Source organism: Magallana gigas, chromosome 7 (assembly GCF_963853765.1).
Source record: "Magallana gigas chromosome 7, xbMagGiga1.1, whole genome shotgun sequence".
Lineage (NCBI taxonomy): Eukaryota > Metazoa > Mollusca > Bivalvia > Ostreida > Ostreidae > Magallana > Magallana gigas.
Window position 1 is genome coordinate 25,430,394 of NC_088859.1, and position 3,545 is coordinate 25,433,938.

At 33.7% G+C, this 3,545-nt stretch overlaps 1 protein-coding gene across 1 annotated transcript; it reads left to right on the top strand.

The window, feature by feature from the left end:
- The first annotated feature begins 363 nt into the window (after window positions 1–363).
- Window positions 364–2,034, top strand: LOC136269839 (tripartite motif-containing protein 2-like). The gene is made up of 2 exons (XM_066065216.1): window positions 364–634; window positions 1,301–2,034. The coding sequence occupies exons 1-2, from the start codon at window positions 364–366 to the stop codon at window positions 2,032–2,034; spliced, it is 1,005 nt and encodes a 334-aa protein (XP_065921288.1).
- Window positions 2,035–3,545: the final 1,511 nt, after the last annotated feature.

Below are 3,545 nucleotides of genomic sequence, written 5' to 3' on the forward strand. Positions count from 1 at the left end.
GGCCCATTCGTCGTTGTTTTAAGACTTAAAAAATCACAGTTATAAAAGAGTAACACTTGTAAATTACTAAAACCTGGCAGTTAGTATCCAAGTTCATAAACGTAAGCCCTACACACAGACAGTTTACAACAGGACTAAAATCAACATGTATTAGATTGTAAAGGCTTGCTTCCATTTAAGTTTGATATTTCAACTAGCAAAGGCTTGTTGAGCTATGGATATTCAAATTAATCATACCATTGATATCGTAAGTAAACTATGGAATATATTGAATCAACAATGTTACAATCAGTGAGGACTATTCGTTTTCGTTTTGATGAGTACTGCATAAATATTTGAACAAAAAAACCATAACAGTTTCAGATGGCATTATCCAAACCAGATGATTCAGTTATTGTCCAGGACACATTGGACATGGCCCAGCACTATTTGGTGTGTGGCATTAAAAACTGTAAGAAGAACTGTCAGTTTTACTGCAATCTTTGTCACAGACCAATGTGTAAACGATGCAGAGATGAACACCGAAAGAGTCCGGAAACAAAACATCATGAAATGGTCGGTTACCGACAAAGAAAACTGAAACTTCCTGTGGATAAATGCAAGGATCACCCGACCAAAGATTTAGACATGCTCTGTAATAACTGTCAAATTCCAGTTTGTTCTAAATGTGTAACACAAAACCATCAAGGGCACGCATTTGAAGATTTGGAGAAAATATATTCCGAAAGGTCCATTTCTTGTCTTAAAAAAATTTATCAAATTAATCAGGAGTTGCTCCCAGCCTCTAAACATATAAAGAAAAATGTTGCAGACAATAAAGATGCAATAAAAGTGTCCATGGAATATATAAGAACATCCGTGAAGGACGAAACCAAATCTTTCATACGTTTGGTGCATAGAATGACGTCAAACAAACTTGATAAACTTCAAGAAATAGAAGATTCACTCCTGGAAAATCTTCAGAACCAAGAAAAAACATACCACGAGTACATTTCTTACCTTGAAAACCTTTTCCAAGATTTACAAGCCCACCGAGCATGTACTAGAGTTCAGAACAATCCAATTATTTTTTCGCCTCGTGAATACTTTAATATCCAACCCATACCGGTGACGTACAAAATAACCCCACCAGAATTCACTGCTGGCCAATACAACGAAGATGACGTCGAGAAATTATTGGGTAAAATAAATATTCCTTGCACTGAACCAGAAACACATCCACTGTCTCTGCCTTACTTTATGACCCAGCTGAGAAATTTTAAAGTGTCAGGTGTTTTGAATGTTTTTCATATGTCAATAGATGTATCAGGAAAAAGATGGGTCAGCGATAACATTGGTAATCTTGTTGAAATAGATCTGCAAGGTAATCAGTTACAGAGTTTTCAAGCTAGTGTTGGGTCCGAAGGCTATCACACAATGAGACAAAACGGGGACCTAATGTACACTGATGGTGACAACAAAATGATCAAAAAGATAAACCTTCATACCAATGAAATAGTTGAATATATAAAAACAGGAGATTGGAAACCGCTCAGCATACACTGCTCCCACCTAAACGGGGACATACTGGTGGGGATGAATAAGGATGAAGAGGCTAAAGTCACCAGGTACAACAAGAGAGGGAAAGAAATACAGAACATATACAGAGACAACAAAGGACAAAAACTGTATGATTATCCATATTACATCGCAGAAAACATCAATGGTGATATCTGTGCATCAGACTATAACAAGAATACTGTTGTGGTGGTGAATAAATCAGGAGAAACCAAGTTCTCTTACACAGGTCAGATGGCAGAGTTTTATCCATGCGGTATCTGTACTGAAGGCGTCGGTCACATCTTGGTGTGTGACAGTATCAATCGCACCATTCATCTTCTGAATAAGGAGGGTCAGTTCTTATCACTTTTACTCTCACCACAACAATCGGATAAGTCTCCCCATAGTGTGTGTTTTGATGATGAAAATAACCTTTATGTTGGAGAAAATAAAAATAATACGATAACCGTGTACAAAATACAACAAGATGTGTAAAGGCATCTGTCGGGATCATTAATTTCAATATATAATAATACTCATACAACTTATACTTTATAGATGAAATATGTTGAAATCTTCATTTTACTTTATTTATTTTTTCTTTTGGTTACATCTGCGAGAAATGCGAATTCAAACCAAGCCACATAGGTAAACGGTTGACGTCCCAACGGTGTCATTACACAGGAGCTCGTTGAAAGATAGTGGCGTTCTTTATTATTTGTTCCCGAATACAAAAATGATTGAACTTGGTAATCTTATGTGTATTTCCGTGTATTGAGAAAACCCATGTATCCATTAAAAAGTGTATTCAATTTATATTAAACAAGTAATAACTTTTCAAAAAGCTTTTTGACTAAATCGAATTATTCAATTGGGAATAAGAAACAAATTTGAATTTTCGCTGTTGTTCGTTTATTCATCAATAGAACGTGCAGATTTAAGAAGCATAAAGTATTGTGCTTTTGATTTTAGTGCATATATATATATATATATATATATATATATATATATATATATATATATATATATATATATATATATCTTGCAATAAAATTATTCCAGTTTATTTTAGGAAACTATGTGTATGAAAAAATTATGAGATTGAAAGCAGGGAAAAAACCTAGTTTTTAAATTTTATTTAAATTGTTTTTGGTATGTTAAGGTGACAAGTTAAAGGCTTTTCTGTCATTTACAAGCAAAGGTTTGTAACAGGAAAGATTTGTTTTTGTTTTTGTATTTTTTTTTTAATACTGCTGCAAATGTATACATGGTGTGCTCCGGCGTATCTCATTACAGGAGAACTCTTTCTGATATCGAGCTGTTACGCAAGTTACACCCTTTTCACGATGAATGAAATCGCTCAATTCATAGAAATTAAAATCGGGACATAAAACAAAACGGCCCGTTTTGGTAATTAAGTTCCTCCAGTAAATTTTGTCAGCTACATGAATATGAATATATATTTACTTTAATACAAACTGTTGATTTTGTGAAATATAACATCACTTATTACTTACATTCTACCGCAGTTCAAACATCTATATTTATAAATTAAGACATTTTGCAAATAAACAGCAATGTGCCTGCACTAGAGTAACTGCTTACATCTTTGGTATTTCAACAAGTGTGATTGATATCCGTAAGCTATAATTAAATTTGCACTGATAAATAATTATTGAGAAATATATAAATTGAAAACCTACTTTCATACAACCAGCCCGAAATAGCAAACATAGGAGTAAGGGTGTGGATTCACGTCAGTGGGAGTTAGCATCAAAATATATACTTGTAATGAAATAATATTGAATGGTTATGTAAACAGTGAAGATATTTATTGGAAATTTACTTGGATTATACATAGAAGTTAAGATTTGACAAATTCTGAATAAATGAAACAAGACAATTCGTTTGTTGAGAGTTTGCATCAAATCTTGTGAGGCCCGACGGACTTCTCAGATGATTTGATCACGTACCAACCAATTTCATATACCTGTGAACATTTTGAT

What these genes read in the sequence shown, in the direction of transcription:
- LOC136269839 (XM_066065216.1), top strand. Translation starts at nt 364, where the DNA reads ATGGCATTATCCAAACCAGATGATTCAGTTATTGTCCAGGACACATTG. An exon ending in CAAAGATTTAGACATGCTCT is followed by an intron (nt 635 to 1,300) that starts GTAATAACTGTC and finishes ATATGTCAATAG; the next exon opens with ATGTATCAGGAAAAAGATGG.